General features: G+C 44.4%; 1 protein-coding gene across 3 annotated transcripts in view; it reads right to left on the bottom strand.

Moving 5' to 3' along the window:
• Positions 1 to 203: 203 nt before the first annotated feature.
• The window catches only part of LOC126524524 (chymotrypsin-like protease CTRL-1), a 48,327-nt gene continuing 26,120 nt past the window's right edge, over positions 204 to 22,410 (bottom strand). The window contains exons 2-6 of one of the 3 annotated variants that reach the window (XM_050172825.3): positions 12,332 to 12,518; positions 11,561 to 11,696; positions 10,536 to 10,680; positions 7,166 to 7,305; positions 204 to 4,423 (exon numbers count right to left, since the gene is read on the bottom strand). In XM_050172825.3, the coding sequence (XP_050028782.2) occupies positions 4,217 to 4,423; positions 7,166 to 7,305; positions 10,536 to 10,680; positions 11,561 to 11,696; positions 12,332 to 12,518 (815 nt within the window). In that variant the 3' untranslated portion in view covers positions 204 to 4,216. The remainder of the gene's footprint in view (positions 4,424 to 7,165; positions 7,306 to 10,535; positions 10,681 to 11,560; positions 11,697 to 12,331; positions 12,519 to 22,410) is intronic. The other 2 variants (XM_050172826.3, XM_050172827.3) reach the window with 2 other exon arrangements.

Below are 22,410 nucleotides of genomic sequence, written 5' to 3'. Positions count from 1 at the left end.
GTGTACCCTTCTTTCATGGATAATACACATATTTACGCCGCACAATGACAAGCATATTTATGATACTTTCACTATTCGTACGGCATTCAGCGGCCGCCGCTACCGCCATACCAAATTGTGGTTCCAATATGAAAACTTCCTAAATTACAACTTATTCTTGAGTCATTGTATCAACAAAAGCCAAAGGAAGAAGAGTCTGAGAGTAGTGGTTGTTGAAGATGATTTATTTCTGAATGAATACAGCAGAAGTATGATCATATGTCACATGGTGACAAGTGTAATGAAGTATATACAGGGCGTCTCGACTTACTCGCACCAGGCGCCAATGAAATCGGCGCTGCGCGTGAACAACACATTTGCTGCAATGTGATACTTTACTGATACTGTGGTCGCAACGTATCTCGGGTCAAATTCACAAACCTTTTCGTTCGTATGTGCTTGTTATCATTGGCAGAGAAGATTCGCTAATGATATGTCCAGCACAAGGATTGGAACAAATTTTCTCTTACGAACCGTTCTAGCGTAATACATGGGCCCTATAACGTAATATTACTCCAATATGTTTTTGTTCTAATCTCCTGACATCAAATTTGCGTAACCGCTGACGCAAGCATCGGGCACCAAACAAACGCTCTTCTCAAGCATCAATCAAGCGCTCGTCTCATCTTCAGGAGGTCACATCTGTTTGCTTTAAAAACAAACAACATTGCCTACTCTGAGCGGCTTGTCCTATCTAATTGGCAGACAAGAAGCGAGAAGTGAAGATGGATTCGATGGGGCCGAGATATTGCACTGAAAATCGACAACCGGATGAAGGGAATTCTCCGCTTTCGCTTACTTAGCTTTTGGTGGCTGGTCGAAAATCGCGGCGGCATTCAATGTAAGGTTAAGAATGCTGCTGAAACTGATCCTCAGCAAAGAAGAGTTGAAAGAGCGATGTCGGAAACGTGCCAAAAGATCTCGAAAACCTTACGCGGCCACGCAAAAAGTTTTATTGTAAACCCATGCTCTCCGGCAGGTGCGAGTAGGCAGTGCCTGAGCGATTGGCGGCAACCATCTTTTGTTCTTTTCCGAACGAGGCAGCCTGGGGCTATTCAGAAAAAAGAATTCAGTTTTTTTTTTCGGCAAATGAATGCATCTTTAACGCGTACACGTCACTTTCACGCGGTGAGTTTTTGCGATTTTGTGACGTCACGTGACAGACAGGTGAAGTGGGTGCAGGCCTAGAACTTTGACCAATAGCCTAGGTCTAATGGCGGAAATGTGTGAAATCAGAAATAACTATTTTTCTTTTGTTGGGTGCGATCATGCATAATCAGTGTGCACACGTCATATCAGATGGGGAGCTATCGCGGATTTTAAGACGTCGCGTGAGAGACAGGCGAAGTGGGGACGTTCAAAAATGTTTTTTACCAATCGCGGAGGGCTGACTGCAGAATTGGAATAGCAAAACTTGCAATAGCTTTACGTCATAGGGCCCATGTTTGTGAATACGGGCCCTAACCGCAAGTGATTGTTTGAACAAGCTTGCAACGCCGCTATGTTTTCTCATTAAAAAACTTGTCAATTATCATCGCAGCTGCTCATGCTACATATCTAATTAGGTTCTTCTAAACCAAGTTTTTACTTATGATTTAGGGTCAAAGTAGTGCACTGATTCTGGACCTCTATATACAAAAAAAAAAACACTAACGCTAGAACTTTTCTTAAGAGCAGCTGTCTGCCAATCGTTATATTTAGACCAAAAGCGAACCGCGGTTGTGAATAAAAGTTTCGCGGATTAGTACCGTGCACTACATGTTTCTTGCGCCGCTTCACCGGTTCGAAACGCGCCTCTGCCTACGTTATGGTAGGATAAGCGTGCCGTGAGAACTGATTATGAAAAAAATATATGTAACCGAGCAAGCAAACGCATGGCATTGTGGCGGCACTAAACAGGTCATTTTGGAGGATAAGTTTTATTAATAAATAATTTCGTAGTTTTGGAAGTTTCCCAGTGTTATTTTCGTTCTGTTCCCTTTCATACAACCAGATCACTATTATTACAGAATCTGCCGTCATTTGGTCCTCTGCGTCAAATATGTAGAGTGCACTTCCGTGATTTTGGTACTGAGCACAGCAACTCGAAAAAGTTCAGGCCCAAAGCGACTGGTAATGGAAATATGCGCTGAAATAAATATTACCCGCTAAACCTTTAGCGCCGTTAATTTTACCTGTGAAGCTGGCGTGTACTGCCGGCTTGGGCGAAAAGTCATTCTGAGAATTGAGGATCATTTTACTGTGAAACATTTGAAGGGTTACCGCATCGAGACCCGTTTTCTGTAAACACAGCCGATCGCTGGCGGTTGCGTAGCTTACTAGCCCCATTTCAGAATTTCAGGTCTTCATCGTACCGTGAGAGTGACGCAGCGCACTGACCAGAAAAAAGCAGAGAGGCACCAGGTTACACGAAACTTATGTCCCTCCCTTTTTTCCTGTACACTACGGTGCCTCACCCACACGGTATGATGATTAACAACCAACACGCCTAACTTTCCACATTACTGAATTTCGGGCCTTCCTCTAATGAGCCTGAACTCGGAACTTCTTGACTCCACCTAGTTTTCTACAGCGCAGGTCCTATACATACCTAGCGCTCCTGTGCTTTGCCTGCTATAGATAGCATTAGAATGCTGGCTACCAAATAGCACTAGAAGCACGCCATAGAGCAGAGGCTGCAATTTCTTACTTACGATATCTTCTGGTTCTTCATCGCACCTGCCCATCTTGCCTGTGCGTGAGACAACCTCAGTACATTCTGACACATAGTAACCATTTCAGTCGAACGCTGCACTGCCCTCTAATTTACAGCGCAGGATAGATTAACATTGCTGATACCGCAGCCGTTCATTGTTTCCTACAGATTGTAAGCTAAACCGAAATGCAGATGCTAAATAAAGATAACGAGCTGAGTGACATCTACCGCCACGGATTTCAAGTCGCATTTCTGAAATATCAACTCCTTCGGTAAGTTTTGCGGCACGTTATTCTACTTGCCGCAATGACTGCGATGCAAAACAAGGAAAGGGCAGAGACAGGCAATCATCAAGTGGTTTACCGTCCGAAACCAACCCTGGGGTTATGAGATGCGCCACAGTGGAGGGATCCGAATTGGTATGGATCTCGCCGGGTTCTGTCGCTAGCAACTAAATCCCTGTACACAAGTGTTTTTACATTTCTCTCTCCTTGTAAACTGACATTCACTAACGGGAGTCTAGCCCTTCATATCGTGCTCAGCAGAAAAATGCAGCACTCACTTATCCCCCACGCCGGTTCCTGAAGACACCGGGAGTGTTTACATGCTGACTACTCGTTTACATTTTTGCAGCAAATTTCAGCATGACCATGCGATTTTCATTGGCCAATAGGAAATCTAATCAATCCATGCAGGATATCCACAAGCGTGAATCACCTGATTTTGAACATTTCAATGCCAATTTTAAAGCATGAAGGAAAGAGCTTACTTCTATTCGTCCGAAATGCACAGCAATTTTTTTTGTAGTTTCCTGGGTGCGTTGTCAAAGCAAACAAAAGGAAGAACTTATTAATTTGAAGCTAAGCCAATCGGCTGAGTTCTCTTTGTTTAATTTACTGCTCCGAAAACAACAAAATATACTCCGGGAAAAACAAGGTGATTTATTTTGGGGGGATGACAGGGGGCGACCAGATGGTCTACCGGACGATACGCAGGGTCCTGAACTCTGAAGGCGAGAGCCGCTGCAACATTGCAGAGTTCATAGCAGCTTCAATTCGATGTGAATTTCAGAAAAATACGGTTCCATGAAAATACATCCGGATAAGGAATCACACAAAATAAAGATAAATGTTTGTTACATGAGGTTTAACACTACTGATATGTTTCCTTGTGCGTCCCGATTTTTGTACATAATCGCTTGTGTTAATAAGGGCAAAATATGTGGCTCAGAGTCTCGGCCATGTCAACCTGTTGAGTTCTGCTACATCATGGATTAAAGTCTGGTGCAACGATTATAATTGCACCGCACTAATTCGCTTTCAGAATAAGAGTACCTCTGCTTGTATTAGGCATTCACCAACAACACTGCTGCAGTAGCAAACTATCACAGCTCCTGGCTTTCTTATTTGACGCCTGGTGCGAGTAACGCGAAGAAGTCTGCGTATTCACAGGGCCTGTACCAGCCGGTCACTGTCGTCTAGCTCATAGGAAGTTGCATATTTTCCTTAATGTCTTTCGACTCGTCTTAGCGTCCACGTAGACGTCAATAAAGTTGCGCACGTAGTGTGACACCTTGGCGAAGTAGAGCGGCTCGTCCTCTTCGCCGCACTCCTGGGGACCGCCCACGACGATACCATGCAGCTTCCAAGTGCCGTTGCTTCTGTGCACCACGGGACCTCCGCTGTCTCCCTGAGAACATGATTCATCATTACTTATTAATCTTCTTCAAGGACTTCGCAGTTAGAATGTGTTAGAAAGTACTCGACCAATAGCTTTGCGGTAAGCTAAAGTTTAGTTTAGCAGTAAACCTTTGCTGTTTAGTGCTCAAACTACGTCATGTAGGTCCATGTCACTTCAGGTTAAATAAAAGCCCAATGTATAGGGAAGGCTCCAGAGAAACATTACGTAATCAAAAACTATAGATCTGAACGACGAGGAATGTACGCTATGCTCTGCTCATTATAAATCATCCGAAAAACATTTATAAATAAACGTATCTGCAGCAGAAGCAGCTGCTTAATCTACAAAGTTGTTGCAGTGCGACTTAGTAGACAAGTTAACAAATAATTCACAGAAATGCTGTCTGTTGCCGCATAAAAAACAGCTGAAAGCAAAAATGTAAACTTGTCATAGTTTATGCCCAGCGTTTAAAGTCCAGTTTCGTAGTCTACTCAGGTTCAGAGGCTTAATCACGTTTGAACAGATGAAATCATTTATATAGTTACCGCAGCGTTTCCGATCAATATTATTTTCTTCGACCGAATTTAGACTTTGTTCGAAACACTGGAATATTACTGGGCCTTAGTTGCTTTGATTTAGGTGTATGTTGCAGCTGGCATTATTTTTGAGTGAATAAATACGGGAAGATAGGGTACTTTAGATATGGCTATAGGAATGCTTAGAACACTATTGAATAAATAAAATGATGATAAAAGCAAGTGCAAAGCAACAACAAATGTTACAGTCGCTTTATGTGTCGGGGTTTGAAGTGATAAAACGTTGTAGGTAATAAGCAATTGTTAGGAATAACATTGTTAACCTTCTTTACGAATAGTTCTGCAGCATACTGCGCATCTGATGCACGTATTACAGGCATGTGCATGTTCTGAAAGAAAACGATAATTCGCAGCAGTGACAGCGGGGATGCTAGGGAGAGAAATATGAACTGTATGTATTAGGATATACTTAGGGCTGTAGTTTAGGCACCTTAGGATGCGGTGGTTTATCAGCTACAACAGTACGGTACTTTGTACACCGCCTCTCGTACGCGCGTTACAAACCAAGCAGTGCGGTTTGTTGTGCCGCGAAGTTTCATTGCCGCATCGTAAACAAAGTAAACATTCAAACCGAGAACTATAAGCAATCAGTTTTCCTGACTGCTTTCACTCTGACCGGCTGTAAGTCTCCACGCTTTCGGTTGAAATTGCGTTCATCAAACCAGGTATGCCCTTGCAATGTTAAATAGTGTAACGTCCAATGGCTGCACTGTGAAGAACAAGAAACAAGCAACACCGAACCATAACTTGAGAAAGGAAAAAGAGAAAGGCAGAAGATGTTCAAGTGCACAAGCACGAGCTTCATGTCAACACAAATATTGAAGCTAGATTATTGATAAGCTGCAATACGAATGGGGAAGACAATGCTCATCTTGCACGTAAGGACGCTTCAAAATTCCGGCACAACGAAGTCGAACGTATTAGGCAAAGTCACATGCTGGCACTACCCCTCCTACCATTAAACCAAACGTCATTTTTTCCGCACACTACTATGAAAGCTAACCCGGAAAACTGCGTTACATGACCACTACAGGGCTATCTTCACCCAATCTTGTGTGCATCAAGGAATTAACTTTAGAGTTGCTACGGTACTTCGTGCTGGTAGTATGCGCAGCGGCGTTACTATCCACCGCAGGCAAAAGAGCGGAAAAGCAAAAGAGCGACGAAGAACTCTCAACGTGGAACACAAGTTACTGGGCGGCCTAGGAGAAGTGGTACGCCTGTCCGGCTTCCATCGCCGACGCTTGCCTAAGAAAGGTGGCCACGGTGGCCTTTAGATCTGCCCCCTAGAGTGTGGATACATGCCACTCCACCGGCCTTCTGTCGTAAAGAAGAGTTGTAGTTGGAGTTGAAGTTCTGGGAGACCTAATTTTCGATATATCTTATCTTTGTTGAAGTAATCTTACAAAGGTAACAATAACTGGTATCGCAAAGCCTCTCATTCATATATTTCGCAATATTGGCAAATTTTTGGCACATATGAACAGAGTATTATACTTGCTGATAGCTTATCAAAAGTAATTAATTATTGCATTTAATTTAGGAGGTGATAAATAAGTTTTCTAAGATTTCCCAATGTCATTTACCACTTCCTTCCTTGTAGAGGTTCTTTTATTCTTTTTGAGGTGTACGCTGCTTCATCAGTTTTACAAAGAAAATTTGTGACTTGACGTGAAATTCGACGCTACGTGACATTGCTAACGTAGCATAAAGCCAAGGAATATTCAAGAAATGCATGGGAATCTATATTATTATAAACAATATTTTTAAGGGGTTTTCACTGTAATGTCCAATGTAGTCGTTAGCTCCACCGTTTACAATTATTCTGCGGTGATTCAAATGTTCGATGAAACAACTGAGCAGTTCAGTTGGCTACAAACGGCCATAGAATGGTTTGTGACACTCGTATTTAGATTGTTCCAGTGGTAAGCCTCGGAATAATGTTTCATCACAAGAAGCGGCCATTTGACAATTCCATTAGTTCACTGTTGATAGGTGACATAACTTATTGGTGCATCTATGCTAATTGGTTCGAAGAACAGACCATGTCGTCGAAATATTGCTGACTGTGTTTTTTAACGAGGAATACACATATCAGCAAAAAGAAATGGAGTCAAGGAACAGGCCCTGTGAAGTTGTCCCAACCAATACTTACATCACACGACGAACCGTATTCGTGACCGCCACAGAGTATTGTTGGTGGAACGTTGCGACCACTGTGGTCCCGGCAAGCTTCCGTGCTCATGGACTTCGTCAACGTCTGCTTCAATTCTGCAGCGTCGCTTTTTCCTACTCCTCGAAAAAAACAAAAAAATTGCTTAAAATTCATGTCTGTGTCCGAATGTTCACGTAACGCACAAGCTCAATCCAGACTGGCAGTCTAGTCTTTAATTTGGCCTTGACGCTTGGCGTCCTTTGAGCTAGTATAGGGAATTTATGGTGAGCGTTTTTGTTTTGTACACCTTTGTAGCATGGCATTACAACTTTGAAAAATGTGAATAATGGGTACTTCGACAAAATAATGAGCCTTTTTGGCGTTAATATGTTGCTTTGCATGCCTGTGTAAATGGTAGACGCGTGAAGAATGTTTTAATACATCGAAGTAGAGTTCGCTTTATAACTGAGGAAAACATTGGTTTCGGCTACTTTCATGGCAATCGGGAACACTTGGCTCTTTATCGCTTAATACGACTGATGGCAGAACAGTGAATGACAGGCACTGGCGCTAACTTCCTACTGATGTTTAATGCTCAGACACATTCAATCGATGGGCACCGGAACAAGGAAACAGAATAAAAGCAGGGGGAAACCAACGGAATCACATCAAGCATTCTCCGTGCGTCTGAAATTTGTCATCTGCCTTATTCTGTTCTAAAATATTTTTCCCCCTCTCACCCCCCCCATTTAGAAATGCACCTTAACTTGAAGCCCATGCTTTACTTGATCTAGAGGACGCCTTACCTACACACCCGGTAACAAACGCAATGCGTGTCTAGGGCACGTTCCCGCCAAATATCATCTATATTAAGCCAGGCATTGGCTTCAAGGTAAGATGTATTGCGGAATACGGAGGCAAATGTTCAAATTCAGTTTTTCGTGCTGCAAGGAAGCCATTCGTACCATATGTTGGTTACTATAACATGACGTGTGATGCGGCTATAAGAATAACATGGATATGGCCGCCTATTAGATTGCTAAGCCCAGATATATTTACAAAATCTTGTTCTGGCATCATTTGCAAAGTTAGAGCCAACTCAGTTTGGTAAGCGATAACTGTGCGCCACTGCAAATGTAAAATTCTAGAAATGGAGGAGGACAAGGTGCTGTTTTTGTCCTCCTTTGTTCTTTTTCTATACAAGCAATAAAGAACAGCGTTCTTTGAAGCTTCCGTTGGGATGCGCACAAAAGTAGAGGGACATTCTTGGAAAATTGAAAAAACATCTGCAAACAAGATCGCGCTGAAGGCGGTGAGATATAATTAATGGAATGTATCTTCAGTGAAAACGTACAGCATTCTTACTTAGAGTACTTTCTAATGATAAAATCAGCTATGTTTGTCTAGATAATTAGGTTACAAAGACGCATTAAGTTCTAGTAACTACGAGCACTTTTATGTATAATGCCTTTTAGTCAAGGAAACTTGGTAACCAAAGGATCAACAAGCACATAGAGCTCCGAAGGAGTGGCGCGGCATAAAAGAAAGTCGCAGTTTATTCCGAAAGGCGAAGTGTCGATTGTGACAGCAAATTAGTAGACAACTATAGGAAACAAGCATAGTAATTTTATTGGCCCTATAAACTTCTAAACATTCGCTTACTAATCACATTAACAAGCACAGTGTCATGCACGCACAAGCAACCATGAACACATTTGACTCGATGACCGCGCACACGGGCTGTCAAATGTGAAAACGCTGGAGTGAGGAAGCGTGACGGCAGCAGCGAGCGAATTTACCTTCGTGCTGGATCTCATTTCAAAGCGAACTAAGCGGCGATACCACAGTGCGCAGGAAGTTATCAGCCCTCGGCGCCCTCTGTCCCCATAACAGATCGCTTTCAGGATAGGACCCGCGCGCAGTCGCGCCATACACAGCCGCCGCTTACGTAGGAAGGCTAACCCGCCCCCTCCCCTCCCCCCAACCCCTCTAGCCTTGCACGCGATGAAGGTAGACGGCGCGCTGTCTCCCCACTTTCTCCTCTTGCGCACGCGAGATTTAGCCTTCATCTTCGGCTCAACCTCGCATGCTCTCACTTGTACATACAGCATTACAGCATACGGTCTGTGCCCACGATGTTATTCCTCTTGTACTCTATACAGAAAACCATCGCGACGCCAACGATGGTGGAAATGCGTCGGTAATGTCTATATAAATGCTATCTAAATGCATGGGTTTGGGGGTGAAGCCGGTGTAGTGGCTTAAGAGCGAAAGCTCCGCGACAAACCACGCGGTGCGATCCCATAGTGGCAAGGAGCACAGCCTCAGGCGTGTGATGAGTCGAAGACGGACTGTGGGATATTTTGTGTTCATTCTAAGAAAAAATGAACCCTACATAGCTAAAGTGTACACCTGTGAGTAAAAGTACACGGACGACTGGCTCGCTAAAAAAATTCACCGACGATTATGATGCTCGCTATTGCGAGTTTGGAGCTGCTTAGGTGTTTTGAATTCGCAACAAATCGCGGCATAGAATTGCAAACCGTCGCCTCCAGATGGAGCCCCAGGGCGTTGCGTCGCTTGAAAAGTATTGACAGCCGCCGCCTGCAACCAGGCTCGCACGTATCGGCAATGGCGGAGAGGCAACAGCAACGCCACCTGGTGCGAAGCGCAACCTACTGCCACGCATGATCGCTTTCTGGCCTGTCATTGCCAGCGAAGCTATTGAATCTGCAATCTATGGTCAACTTTCATTCCTCCATTCTGACTGATGAATATATTGGAAACTGTATCATTACGAGGAGAACTCACGCAAATGAAATGAATAAGTATTAAACCCATACCGAAAGGACTTACTCATTCAAATAAAAGCGATTATATCATTCAGCGACGGGTAGCAACGGAATCAGAGGGCACTTGTCGGCTGATATGACTTTCTTCCCTGGTGTTAGGAGACCTCTAATCAGGTCACGAGAACGTCAGCCATGTTGCCACAGTCGTCGGGGCATTTGTGTCAACGCCTCGTAAACAAGAGAACTTTGTCTCCTTCAGGGGAAGCCTTGTGCGCGTCTGCTTTTAACGATGGTGTCACATGGCTTCGGTCAGTGGGTGTTCCGTCCTCATTTCATTACTGGGACACTAGATCAAGGCTACAGGAACCCTTTCTCTCTGAGCACACGCTTGAAAATGACATCAGACGACGTGTCACTGGATAGGAAAGCAGATAAGACATTTGAGAAGTCGAGTTCACGTGAGATCACTAGAGATATAGATTAGTCTAGACAACAGCAGCTAACACAAAGCAAGCTGGTTTGAACTGACTACGCACTGCTGAATTAAATTGTTTTAGAGAACGCCGCTGCATACTTACGGCCGGTGTGTCCCCAACCGGTGACGTATAAGTGTGAACCGTCGCCCAGTTCTTCGTAGCTGACTGGAAGGCACACTGGGTGCACCACGCTCGTGAAGTTTATCTTGTTTTTCAGCTTTAGAATGGCGATGTCCCCGCGCAAACTCTGCACAGAACGGTGCAGTATCCGAACAGTGTCGCACCAGCGAACTTAACTACGAAAGCAGAAATAAAAAAGAAATCTGCCGACGCCACGCGCTGTGTAAAGTAATGATACAAGAAAACAAAAACAATTTTCAAAAAAAGAAATACGCCAGCACCTGTTGAAGAATTTTAAGAAGGCACATGAGGGGTGGATGCCGCGAAACAGAAGGAGCAAATAGCAGAGGTGAAAAACGAGGGGGGCGGCGCCACTATGAGCACTAAGACAGCGTTCCTAATCGACTGGTTCTCGCTCATTACAATTATTTGCACCCAAAAATATGAACCTCCATTCTGGAGGAAAGACGCAAAAAAAAAAAAAAACATGCGTAACATGTTTTTCATATATAGCGGATAAAAAATCAAAGAGAAAGCCAAACTTTGTGAGCCACTGCAGATGACTGCTGCTAACACAGTTAAAAGGTAAATCAACTACATGAATATAGTATCTGCTCGACATCGTAGGTGGTATTTAAAAAATTCTGTGACTTAATACTGCCTAAAACAAAGCTTGTTCGTAATAACTAATCTTAAGTATCGTAACAAATAAGTTCATAGGTATTCTAATATTTATTCGCGTTGTCGAGCAGAGCATATCAGTCTCTTTTCCGAGATAGTTAGAACAAAATGTGCATATAAGGGTGACAAATAATTATTGCTTAGGCTAGTTGGTTCACATTTTGCTACTAAGATTAGTGAGTGCATTTTCGGGGATGAAGGCTTTGGTAGAATATAAAGCTTTCTCTTTGCACGTTTCAATCTCTATCCGCCTCTTGAAGTTCACAGGCTATGACCTTCAAAAACAACGTAGTTAGGACCGCCACGTGGCCCTGCCAGGTACTTACTGTTTTCCTGGGGTGCTTGAAGCTGGTATGGGCGCATATCTCCTCCACCTCTTCCCATATTTCGTTTCCCTGACGCACGTCTCGATGATGGCCACCAAGGTGCACCTTGATGTACTGCTCGCCGGGCTGGTGAGTCCTACGGAGTGGGTCGAATCAATAAATCTCAAGTGTTTTGATGCTCGAAACCACGCGAGAACACCAATCATATGTACAGTAGGATAGTGACACTAAATCAGCTTATTCGCACTGGTGGTATGGCGAAGCGCGGTTACTCCAGCGTAACTAGGTTCAAAAAGGACGAGATCAAGCCGCTATGGCATAAGACCGCTTCAAATGGTCAGCTTTACAAACACAGCGTGACCGCACCTTGCCCTTGCTGTATTGCTAATGTTGCGGTACGTTTGTTATTTTGTTCGCTGGCAAACATTTTATGTCATGTCACTAAAGCCTACCGAGACCATGTTTTGTCACTGGCTGAGATTGGTATTGACGAAATGTTACTTGTGGAATATAAACAATGACTTTGACAAAATTCTCATAGCTGGACTGCGGATTTATTGCAACCACCTCGGACTCTTTACGGTTTGCACATATGCATTCGCACCTTCCGGTGGTTGTTGCAACACGTATCTGTTCAAGTCAAAGTCAGGGCTTCTTCATACCTATATAAAGACGAACCTCTATAGGTTTGTCTGAATTTCGCAGCAGTGCAAGTACGCCGGAACCTGCCGCTTTTGGGACGGACATGGATGCTGGTCGCGACGTTCTCACCAGACGCAATGCGCTGCCGTGATGACGTGACGGTCCGTGATGAGCGCCCCACCGCAAGCATGGCCTGTCCCGTGCTTGTGGAGCGCGGCATGCCAAGGCCACGAACCGGGCACCGCCGGCTGTCCACCAACAATGCGGTCCTCAAGCTCCAGCTGGGGCTCAACCGAGGGCTGGCCGCAAGCAGCAGCTGCGACGGGAGCCGAGAATGACTAATTTTAGCAGGTTGCGTAAGCGTATAAGATAAGACAAGGTGTTTTCCTGCATGCATGTTAAAGCATGAGGCGTAATGTATTGACCGCGTTGTTTCAGGTGTGTTCTCGGGCGTGTTACGGCGTCTTCATGAGCTCCTAACTTGGAAGTTATATGCAGAAAATGTATTTTGTATTTAGTAGAAATTAAATGTTTACCTACGTGCTTTAACTCGCGGATAAGCATATGCTCATCTATACAAATATGATTATAAACAGACGAAAATATGAATCCGGGAACAATAAATTGCACACTCTAGTACTTCTTTAGTACTACTGCCTAGGACACTCTAGTATATATATATATATATATATATATATATATATATATATATATATATATATATATATATATATATATATATTATGCATTCCTGTGTGTCTAGAGCTGCACACTTGTGACAACTCTTATGGGTGATGCAAGAACAATGCCAATATATTGAGGTCAGCACACGCGAATCATCTAAATAGGTGGCCTAATTACCTTTTATAGTGGAAACACGGCACGTTTGTTACCCTCTCCGCTACCGTGAAATCTTTCTCAAGACCTCGTAGGAAAGGACATGTGTTTTTCTATGCCTGTTACTGCACCTGTTTAGTATCTGCTCTACCTTTCTTTTTCTTTCATCTTTCCTTCCCTTTTTCCTATCTCCCGTTTCTATGTTTCTGTCTCCTCCTTTCTTAAGAGCAGGCAGGCGTTGGGCCCTTCCGGTGACAGTGTCCAGCCTTCTGCTTGCTTTGCCTTTCCTGCCATGTGTATATATGTTTTCGAAACAAATAGAAATAATACACTCTGGCATAGAGTTATATGGAACAAACACTTACTAAGCCCTCACCTAGTGGTATTACAGCCTGAGGTATAATTGTAGCAGCCCCCCACCCCCCTGTCTTGCTAGTTCTTCCAACACATTCCAGCTAAACACAGTGCACAAAACTAAATGACATTTTTTGCAGCAAAAGGAGCCCTTTTTTCAGCCCCCATGCGAAGCAAGGCTGCAGTTTTACGTTTTACGCTTCATATAGATGCCCAAATAACAAACGTTCAAAATTTAAAAAAAAATACACCAGCGCTGTTTGCTACGAACCCCTATGAGATCATCTGGAATGAGGTATTTATATTATTTCTTTATTTGATACTGTCAACCCCGTTCTTGGGGTAATTAGAGGGAGGGCAATGTGTCAAGAATACATGATACATAGTTTCATTCTATCTGATGTAGAAATTCAGTGACGCTATTGGTAATTGACAACAGAAAAACAAGGAAGAAAGAAGAGTGGCTATAGAAAGCAGAGTAAACTAATAAATAAATACTCACAGGAATATTTACTATACGTGATCGCCAAACAAAGTATTTAACGCATCTTCGAAATATGCCGACCCCTCGTTGCTCACAACTGCGTTAGGCAAACTGTTCCACATTTCAATTGTGTCAGAAAAAACATAAGAAACGAAAAGCGTCAGTACGTGTTAGATAAGGTTGGTTAGCTCTGCTATTGTTTAGACGATCGCATCTTCTTCCTGGAGGTTGTACATAAAAATTCTCATTTTTTTTTCGCCTACTCATAATGTTGAAAACATATTTAAGCCTATGTTTACGTCTGCGTTCCTCCAGAGACTCTAGTTCACACGATTTTAACAAAGCAGTAATAGACTCCATGCATCGGCATTTAACGCATATGGAACGGGCTGCCAGTTTTTGTATTCTTTTTATTTTGCCTTCTTGACTTTCTCATTAGGGGACCATACAACACAAGCGTACTCGAAGACTGGTCGCACAAATGTTTTGTGGCCTGTTAATTTTACAACACATGTAGCACATTCCAACTTTTTCTTTCAAAAGTGTAGTTTTTGGTTTGCCTTAGAACACATATTATAAATATGTGAGTGGCATTGCGATGTGAGCATGATGCTTACTCCTAAGTATTTGAAACAAGCTGCATTATTCAAAGGATGGTTTCCAATGTGGTACATAATAGAAAGTTTGCTCTTACTTGAGCAAAAATGCGTAAATGTTTTCTTGCTATAGCTTTGTCTCCATGTCTCAATTTAAACACCACTCATTTAATGCCTGTAAGCGTCTGTTCAGATTAATTTGGTCACCTTCACAGGCTATTGGGGAATAAATAACAAAGTTTCATTTAACAAAAAAGGCAAAAAGTTTCATTTTAACAGGCGATTCAACTAGTGCACTGATAACATTAACAAACAACAAAAACAGTAGTGGTCCTAAACCTGAACCTTGGGGAACCACCGAGTACACACGCAATGGACTTGAAGTGCAATTCTCAATCCTTACAGACTGCTGACACATAGATACATAAGCCTCTATCCATTTTCATACCTTTTACGTATTCCTATTCTATCAAGCTTATAAAGCAATTTACGATGAATAACCTTCTCGAAAACTTTCCTAACATCAACACTTATTACGTCTGTTTGCAGGTGTGCATCCATGTTCAAGTAGAAATCATGGAGTGTTTCTGTTATCTTTGTCACTGTATAAAGACTGCGCCTAAATCCATGTTGCTTTGTGGAAAGTAACTGGTTAGCGTTAGGTAAACTAAAACCAAGTTTTACAATAATGTTGTTCTAGGACATTATAGCAAACGGACGTCAAAGATATGGGTCGGTAATTGTTTACTTGCGTATGGTAGCCATTTTTCTTAAAACGGGCATTACTATTACATTGCGTCAGTCTTGTAGAAGTGAATGCTTCCCAAGTGACTCCGCAAATATTACCTCTAAGTAAAAGGAAACCCTCAGCATACCGTTTCGGAAATTCAGTTGATAAATCCGGTCCGCTTCCCTTCTTCGCGTCTAATGCAAGCCACAATTGTAAAACAACTCCACGGCTGATAATAAGTAGTTCCAGTGTGGTCCTAATATCGCCGTTGATGGATTCGCCTATACTATCGCCTTTGTCCATTCTATAAACAGACTAAAGGAAGCGATTGAAAGTATCAGCTAAGTCTTTAACTCGTGTAAGGAGTTTTCCTTCATGTTCGATCTGTTTAGTTTTTTCCCTTTCTTTCACTGAAGCAACGCCACAATTTCCATGGTCAACTTTTAAGAACATTGTTAAGTGTTTGACCAAATAATTTTTTTCGAATTCACCAAGAGCATGTTTCACCTCAATTTTTATAGCCGCAACTTCCGTCGCTCTTACTTTTTATTTTCGTAATCTTTAAATTTCTTGTTTCATATGGATAATGCTGCGTGTTATACAGGGGTTTCCTTTGCGAGTTTTCTTAGTACGAGTAGGAACAATGTGCTCAGCCCAAGTTATGATGCTGCTCTGAAATCTTTGCCACAGCTGCTCCACAGACTCGCACTGTGATGCCTGCTCGAGGTTATTAAACTGTAATTCTAAAAAAACCGATGATGGAGGTGCAGCAGCCTTTTTAAAGTCTCTTACTTTTACCAGAAAGAACGGTCTCTCTACACTGCACAGACTGCTATTGTAGCATGTTTCCTACTGTCAACTTTGATAATAATTTTCTGGGAGCTTTATTCAGATTTGAAGCACGAAAGGAAAGGAATGGGCTGACGTACCTTTCTAGAGTCGAAACTCGTGTGCCGCACCATGAAGAACTGCAATTATTTCGCTTTGTGTCGCAGAAAGTAAAGCGTAAGCGAACACACAAAGGTATAGCAGAAGCACAGCAGATGTGCGGCGTTCTTCAAAAACCTTCAAGGTGCAGTTGCGCTACTATTTATGCGGCACTTCTTTCCTTCGTTATTGTCTGTTTCATTCTGGGCTTGTGACTCTTAAGGCCAAATCCACACCCTCTCCAGCGAGCTCATGCAGTTGTTTCAACTGCAAGATTACTCAAGAAAATTATTGGGTGCAATGTGCCAGGGCAGCCTGTATAACGGCAGCGTCACATAGTGAGCACACATGTTTGTACTATTGCTTTGTGTTCATACAGTGAACGGTCTCATTCTATTACGCATAGTTTCGAGTTCGCCAAGTGCCATGTATCACAAGGCTAAATTGAGTAGTGACGCACTGGTGAACGGTGTCATAAACGTGACATAATGCCAATAATAATAAAGTACAGAAGCTGGCAGGAGAAAACGTCTTCAATATTTTAAAATTCTCACTGGTAGTGCCGCATTATGCTAAAGAACGTCTCGCAAGCTCAGTAAAGAAAAGCGAACGGTAAAAATTGTGTTTCCGGCAAACATATAAATGACTATAATGGGCTTATCATAAGTAAGGTACTGTAAACCTGGACATACTGTCACATCAGAGTGGCACCTCGCAATTTGCGAGATGGAATCACTGTGCAATAACCGAGTTTCCTTCCTGCGTCATAAGAAGCGCTCGCTCAAGTACACAGGGTCTTCAACGTTAAACCAACAATATTCTTACACGCCTGTAGCACTTGACTGTTTGAACAAGGCGCATGGGTGCCATCACCCGAGAAAAGAGAAGGAAGAACGAACTGGGCTCGCGCGGTGAATCTAACCAGTCAGCGCTGCAACCGCTTTTCTAAATTTAACCTGTAAATGGTTGCTTGTCTTACTGACTTGTCCTTCGCGTAGCATTGTGGTGGAGGTCGAACGTTCCCCATCCTCGCCAGGGAGCTCCAAAGCGGTCGCACCCGACGTCTTCTCAGCCATGGCTTCCAATAGAACCATCCCGTCGCCACTTACACATGCTGTGCCAACCATAACGTGGGTTATGTTTCCTAGTCTCCGTGATCCTGGGACGTTCTGCGCCCAAAATGGCGTTGACGTCGAAGACTGGCTCAGCATGTATGAGCGTGTTAGCCAAGGCCACCACTAGGACCTTACCATCATGCTTGTCAATGTGATTTTTTATCTGGACGGGACACCACGTGTCTGGTGTCACACCCATGAGGTCGAGCTCTCCAGCTGGGACATCTTCAAAGCGAGGCTTCGCGACCTATTTGGCAACCCGTGAGGTCGCCAACAAGCTGCGCGAAAAGAGATTGCCACCCGTGTCCAGTCGTCAATCGAATCGTATGTCTCCTACATGCAGGAAGTGCTCGCGCTTTGCCAGAAAGTCGACGAGCACGTGACCGAGGTTGACAAGGTGGGCCATATTCTAAAAGGCATCGCGGACGCAGGCTTCAATTTGCTGGTCTATAACGGCGTTCCTACCGTCGATGCCAGCGTGAAAGAATGCCGCCGTTTCTAGGTAGCCAAAAGCCGCACGTCGTCCCACAGTTGTCCCGGCTCCCAAATACCCCTGCCACGTCCTCCTGGTCTGCTCTTACCGCCAAACGACCATTTGAAGAGAACGTCACACATTATCGTTCGCCGTGAGATTGAAGCGGCAAGTCCGGCCCCCCTTCATCCACAACCCCTTAACGGTACCTTCGACCAAGCGGTCCCCACTATTCCCGGTATTAAAGCAGTTGTGCGGCAAGGAATTGCAAACCTTGGCATCCCTACCGCCTGCTCTGTCTCCGGACTTGATTGGGCCCCCCTTCCCATGTCCACAACCTGCGATGACCATTATTTCGCTCCCAGACCACGTAATCCTGCTGAATGCTGAAAAATTGATGTTTTTTATTGTTTAAAAAACCGATTTGAACGTGGGTTAATGCTGCGCGGTCGGCAGCATCCTTAAATGCATTTATCTGGGGGACCTCCGCAAGTGTAGCAGTAATTTAATATACCTATACCAAATTGGAATAAAGTTCATGTTCGGCCTTGGAAAAGAGCAGGCGAATGAGACAGGTCGACTGTGCAAGAAGGCGTAGATATTGGAGCGGCTGTGCTCGTTCGCGTGAGTTAGAACGAATCACTTTACGGTTTTCAGGTCAATGATTCTTCCCGACAGATTTCAGGTAGAACATCGACAGAAGCATTGTATTTGACCCGCAAGATGCTCGGGTAATTGTCATCGCTAGTTAAGAACCTGCGTCGAACAATAAAAAATTTAGTTCTCCTGTAGCGAACAAAGAGAATAAGAAAAAAAGAGGGGTGATATAGACTTAGCACTTTTTAGTGCAAGGAAAACTTTCTTATTTCTTTTTCATTTGAATCGTGCTGCATTTGCAACCTTAAAACCTGAACATAAACGCAGCATTTAAGCTGTTATCATCCGTCATGCAAATATATTAGTAAGATAGACCAATACGGGTATAGGAAAGGCGGTTCTACATATATTCAGTTAGTTCAAACAGTTCATAATTTCGCAGTAACACATAATGGCAACCAAACTGACACAATTCTTATGGATCTCAGCAAAGCATTCAACAATGTTTCCAACAAAAGGTTACTTTACAAATTAAATAAAGCCCTCAAATATCTATAATTGATAACGTTCTTGTCAGCCACCTAGGAAACCAGCAGCAATACGTTAATTATTAAGAACCCTCTTTAGAGCGACTTTGTAGGCTCTGGCGTCCCATAGGGGATCCATGCTTGGGCTATTTTTATTCCCCGTATTTATTATTTGCATAGCAACACATATTTCAGTTAAAAAGAAATTGTACCTGATGATTGTTTATTTACTCGATCGAAAGTGCTTCTGAGCAACACAAGGCGAAACAGGACCTCGAGAACATTACTGAATGGGCTCAATTACTGCAAATGAAAACCATTTTTGAATATACCATTTATATGGCTAGTACTCTAAAACGAAAACCTTTAAAATTTTGCTACTCAGGAAATAATCTGCGTCTTGCTGAAACCGCTCACTTCAAGCACTTCGGACGTTTGATCAATGACACCCTTCATCAGTCAAAGCACATTGATGACGTAACAGCTAATCCAAACCGGTAACAGTTACGCCTCCAGAGATGGTGCAGGACTGATCGTATTCGTCGAAGCGCGGCGCGAGCACATATATCTAAAAGCCAAACTACCCGCAATCCGGGGCACAGCGGTCGCATTTTGATAGGGGCGAAATGCGAAAATACCCGTGGTAGATGGACTTAGGTGCATGGCGAAGAACCACAGCTGGTCCAAAATTTCCGGAGTCCCCCACTATGATCAGATGATGGCCTCATGATCAGATGATGGATTTCGCACGTAAAGCCCCACCATTTAATCAATTAAACTGCACGCAAGCGGGCTTGTATTTTACGTACAAGCTTGCGCCCACGCGCTTCACGCATGCGCAGATGGTGGAGAGCAGATCGAACGCGTCGAAACGCGGCACGAGCACAGATATCGAAATATTGACGCACGCTAAGACATACCGTCGTCCAACATGGCGGCACCCATGGCTCCCGCTTCAGCACGAATTGTCGTGATAGCTGAGTTCTCACTCTAGTCGATCGCAATTAACTATTGAAACGAGCTTTCGCCTTCACTACGCTGACCAGAATATTTAATGTAGAAAGCATAGCGCGTCCAATTTGGGGGATCATTCTGTGATTCCGGGGCCCGTAGACCTAACAAGACGCGTCCGCATAGCAACAACAGGACTATGGTAGCTGGTGGTATATGTGTGCCGACCGACCCTTCTGGAGCGCAGTTCGCCATTTCTACGCATCACGTCGTAAAAGTGGCGCTGCGCCTAGAACAACGATTCTCAGCGGCGCATATATTCTGGTACTGGTGGCAGACGGCACGCAACAAATAAAGCACGCAGAGTGAAACACTGTCAACTGTAGCCGTCAGTTTCTGCAATGAGGAAATGCAAGCCTCTGTTACGTAATTGCGTGCTTGCAAATTGCTAAGATATTAAGAAAGGGATAACGAGACATCCACCCAATGGTAGCAATTGCTACAAAGGAAACCCATATGGCTTCCTAGGAAGAAAAGCCTCGCAGTTGAAGAAAAATTCGTCTTGATCCGGGACTCGAACCCGGGACCATCGCCATTTCAGGGCAGCCGCTCTACCATCTGACTTAACCTGGCGGCTAGCAAATAATAGGGCGAAGTCGAATTTATCAACTACTCGAAGCTTCTGTTGAAACTTCTACAACGAAAAGGGTGTGGCATGGTTGGCGGATGCTCACTTCCAATGGCGAATAAGTGGAGTCGGCACCAAATACACGTGGTATTTCTGCATCGGAGAAAGTCGACAAGCGCGCTTATTTCTTTGCTAAGGGCTATAAATCACGGGTAACTGAAGCAGCATTTTTCACAGCGCCTGCAAGAGCAGCAGTGGACACCTCATGGGGGCAAAGGAAGCTTTTAGGAACAATTCTTCAAGCGCGATTTCATCCATCTTGTGGTCTAGTAAATGTTTCCCAAAGATACAGTAATATGGTGCTTTCCCTCATGTCTGAGAAAGTAAGAGAGCACATTTCTTGGGACTGTGATCAGACTACTTGATTATGACCGCCGAAACCGGAGAGGTCGCAGCAACAAGCTACGAATAAACCCTGTCCAAATTACGATATCGAGATTTCTGTGCCGGCGCTTCCGGAGCTTGTGATTGCGTACATGTAGCATCATGCTCGGTCACTGGATCCGGAAATGGAAGGTTCCATGGCTGTTACATTTTGTCTTTTAATTTTATAGCGCAGCTCTCTCGCGCCCGTTCCCGCGTTTCACGTTGCCATCGGCCTCGCCGTTGTGCCTCACCGTAATCAACTCCGTAGCCGGGGCCAGCACGCTGCTCTAGCCGGACGCGATCATGGCGCCGTCTCTCGCTCACGGCGCGAGCCTTGCTCTCTTCGCTCCTCCTGCAAAGTCGGATCACGTGTTCTCGCCTATCCTCTCGCCCCTTCCTCCGTGCAGCGCCGTTGCGGTGACTCTTGCCGCAAACGTCCGCTCCGCCCTCGTGGTCCCTTCTTCCGCTGTCGCGGCACTGCCGCGGTGCCGACGGCAGCCGCTCCTTGCCGCCACGCGCGTGATCCACGACTCTCCACTCCTCCGTATCCGCGTCGCTTTGTTGTACGGCTGTCAGCCGTGTCTCTCGCTTCAGGGTGTGAGATCGGGCTAGTTGGTATTCCATGCTGAAGTGACTAGAACAAGAGTAGACACGGGTCATAAAAAGGCCACAAGGACAAGCGCAATGCGTGTTCTCTCGCTTCCCCGTTTGCGGGGCGCGTTCTTCTGCAGGATTTGTCGCCTCTGGAAGTGTTTGCGCCTGAATGTCCTTCTCCAGGCTCCACTTTTGCCCTATACCTTCCCTTACCTGGCGCAGTGCCGTTTCGATCACTCGAAAGACAGTTATAGCGTTTTGTTCTCTTACTTCTACTCCCCACTACAACCTTGTGCGGCCACATTGAGGCCTGCCTGTGAATGAATGAGTGTGTGGCCTCTACTCAATGCCTCTGTTCGCCATCCGTTTCCTCATCCCACCTCAGAAGAAACATCAAATAGTAATTCCTAATCCCCCCCCCCCACCTCTCCGCGGCAGTGACCGACTATAATATGGCGCGTCACCGTAGTGCCGTCTCGATAGCGGCAGATCGCAGTGTGCGCTGCCCAAGTCGGAACGCAGAACTGCATCCGTTTGGCACTGCGTGTTTTCTGTGCGGTTGCCTGTTGTTTAAGTAAGGCAGCAGCTGCGCTCCAAGATCACAATACCAGAAGGGTATTCGCCGGCCAATTTTTTTCACAGCATCATCATCATCAGCCTGGTTACGCCCACTGCAGGGCAAAGGCCTCTCCCATACTTCTGCAACTACCCCGGTCATGTACTAATTGTGGCCAAGTTGTCCCTGCAAACTTCTTAATCTCATCTGCCCACCTAACTTTCTGCCGCCCCCTGCTACGCTTCCCTTCCCTTGGAATCCAGTCCGTAACTGTTAATGACCATCGGTTATCTTCCCTCCTCATTACATATCTTGCGCATGCCCATTTATCTTTTTTTTTATTTCAACTAAGATGTCATTAAACCGAGTTTGTTCCCTCACCCAATCTGCACTGTTCTTATTCGTTAACGTTAC

The sequence above is a fragment of the Dermacentor andersoni genome, chromosome 3 (genome assembly GCF_023375885.2).
Source record: "Dermacentor andersoni chromosome 3, qqDerAnde1_hic_scaffold, whole genome shotgun sequence".
NCBI classification, from domain to species: domain Eukaryota; kingdom Metazoa; phylum Arthropoda; class Arachnida; order Ixodida; family Ixodidae; genus Dermacentor; species Dermacentor andersoni.
Note: the sequence above shows the minus strand (reverse complement) of the source record. Positions and strands in the feature narration are given on the sequence as shown.